Source organism: Chinchilla lanigera, unplaced genomic scaffold (assembly GCF_000276665.1).
Source record: "Chinchilla lanigera isolate Chin_1 unplaced genomic scaffold, ChiLan1.0 scaffold00067, whole genome shotgun sequence".
Lineage (NCBI taxonomy): Eukaryota > Metazoa > Chordata > Mammalia > Rodentia > Chinchillidae > Chinchilla > Chinchilla lanigera.
The window spans coordinates 10,263,777-10,266,485 of NW_004955468.1; the positions used below are offsets into that span (position 1 = coordinate 10,263,777).

The 2,709-nt window shown below is 38.6% G+C and overlaps 1 protein-coding gene across 1 annotated transcript; it reads right to left on the bottom strand.

Annotated features, from left to right (window-relative positions):
- Nucleotides 1-1,074: 1,074 nt before the first annotated feature.
- Nucleotides 1,075-2,022, bottom strand: LOC102025342 (olfactory receptor 10T2). The gene has a single exon (XM_005400149.1). It carries the CDS (start codon nt 2,020-2,022, stop codon nt 1,075-1,077), a length of 948 nt encoding a protein of 315 aa, XP_005400206.1.
- Between the last annotated feature and the right edge of the window lie 687 nt (nt 2,023-2,709).

Genomic DNA, 2,709 nt, shown 5'->3' on the forward strand with positions numbered 1-2,709 from the left:
ACATTTTAGTTCTTTATTAAATAAAATTCAATTCTCTGAAAGACTTACAAATATTACTGTATGATGACAAAGCAAAACTGTAACAAAAAGTGAAATGTTTAATTTATAATTAGCATAACAAAAATCACTAGTTTTTAAAAAAATCAACGATGCTAGTAAGAGTGACTAACATGTCTATCAGTGGAAAAACCCAGTTTCTTAGTATTGAAATCTTGTTTTTTGTTCAGGGTCCAGTTCAAATTTTCTTGCTCCCCTTATTCCAAATGTTTTTGGCTTTCTGAAGGAATAAATCAAAAGGTTTGATTCTCATAACCATTATGTATCTTTTTAATACTTCAGATTATTTTGCATCATTATATTTTATTTCATTATTTATCTTTCTAATAGCCAGTCTCCCACCATCATACACTCTTAATGTATTTATTTTTATTGTTCCTCTTTAGAGAGGGGGTGAGATTTCATGGTAGAGAGCTTCCCCAGCCCGCAGAAGTCTCAGTACGGCAAACAAAACAAACAACCACCCCAAAATTCCATCGAAAACAAAAGTTAAGAATTTTTCCTCTGGGGCTGGAGATTTAGCTCAGAGGCACAGCGCCTGCCTGGCAAGTGCAAGGTTGCGAGTTCGGTTCCGGGTACCAGAAAAAAAACCAAAAAAAAAAAAAAAAGAATTTTTCCTTTTTCATGAGACTTGGAAGAGAGTCAATTTATTAGCCAAATGCTTATGTCTTGGATAAGATCAGCCACTTTAGATCTTATTTTCTTTATTCAACCAGCAAAAACAATTCTTGGCTTACTTTTCATTTTGGGATGTCTTTGTCCTAAAGAAACAGAAATCCATGCTTCCCACTCACCTTCCCTTCTTCCCTCCCTCCCTCTTTCCCTCTCACTTGTGGGTCCTTTTCTGTCTTTCTTTGAGTCATTAAACAACAGTGAGTCATTAAACAATTTAGCATGCAGATTAACTTGCATTTTCTTCTGGGAATAGGAAACACTGTCCAAGTACAGAAAATTCCAAGTCTTTGATTTCTTCTATGATTTTCCAAGTTAATATGGAATTATTTTTTGTTATTGTTGTTAGCTCATCTTGGTAGCTATAGGCATTCCCATAACTCTTTTCAGTGCAGTCTTTACCTCCTGATTCCTCAGGCTGTAGACAAGAGGATTGAGTAGGGGAGTAACCACTGTGTAAGTCACTGCCACCAAGTGGTCCTTGTCAGAGGCAGACTTGGACTTGGGCCGAAGGTAGATGATCGATGCGCAGCCGTAGTGGACAAAGACCACAGTGAGGTGGGAGGCGCAGGTGGCAAACGCCTTCCTTTTGCCCTCAGCTGAGGGAATCTTTAGGATGGTGTTCCCTATGAAGCCATAGGATATGAGAATTAACAGAAAAGGCACCATGATCACCAGGATGCTGAGGCTGAATAGAGCCAGCTCTTTTACATGAGTGTCCGTGCAGGCTAGTTTGATAACAGGTGCCATGTCACAGAAGTAATGATTGACCCTGTTGGGGCCACAAAAAGGCATGTCACAGATGAGGTTAGTGGCCACCAAAGCAATACAGAAACCTGTGACTCCTGATAGAGAAACCATGCCCAATCCTAGCCTTTTGTTCATGATGATCATGTACCTCAAAGGGTGACAAATTGCGACATAGCGATCATATCCCATCACGGCAATGAGAAAGCAGTTTGTACAGGCAAAGCCAAGAAAGAAGAAAAGCTGGGTTGCACAGGCCACAAACGAGATCATCTTGGTGGCTGACAGTAGATGGACCAGCAGCTGAGGGATAATGACGAATGTGTAGCAGGATTCAGAGAAAGAGAGGATGAAGAGAAAACCATACATGGGAGTGTGTAGAGACCGACTGACGCGAATAACAACCATGATGGTGGCATTGGCCACCAGGATTGTTAAGTAGAGGAGAAGGAAGGTGACAAAAAGCAGGAGCTGGAGGTCCCCAAGGCTGGAGAAGCCGACGAGGACGAACTGTGTAACCACAACGGTTCTGTTCAAGCTCTGCATCTGAACAACCTGTTTCTACCAAGGAACTTCAGAGAGAGAAAACAATACTGTCATAATAGTGTAAACATGGTCCCAATGCTTCCACTTTAAGTATATTGTCAGACTCAGATTATCAATTTCTTTCTCTTTCAATCTGTGTTTTCCCAGTTTTAAAGCTAGGAAAAGAAAGTACTAATTATGCACTGCCTATTTCTCTCTCTATTTTTGTATATATAAGCTTTCCCAGTGTGTCTGTTTTTTATAAGGGCATTAAGTTTTTGTCCTTCTGAGTGTGGACTCAGGAACCAGAATGTTACAGTTGGAATTTTGTCTTTATCACTTAAGAGTTATGAACTTCAGCGTGCCTCAGTTATTTTTATTTGTAAAACATAAATGATAAGAGTATAAAATGTGTGATTGTTTTAAAAATTAACTTAGATAATACAAGTACAATGTATGAACACATGGTGACTGTCGTCCTTTTATTGACTGTTTTTATTTTTGCCAAATATATTTCAATTACAGGAATTGAAACACAAATATTCCACCTCTGACATCTCAGCACTAAATAGGCCAAGACATCTGAAACAGGACAGAGTTTCTCCTCTTTGTTTCATACATTTTCTACTTACACTACTCTTAAATAAGTGAGGGAATTTAAATATGCAAAAAGTGCAATTTCCATGTCTTTAAAAGGTACTTTAAATT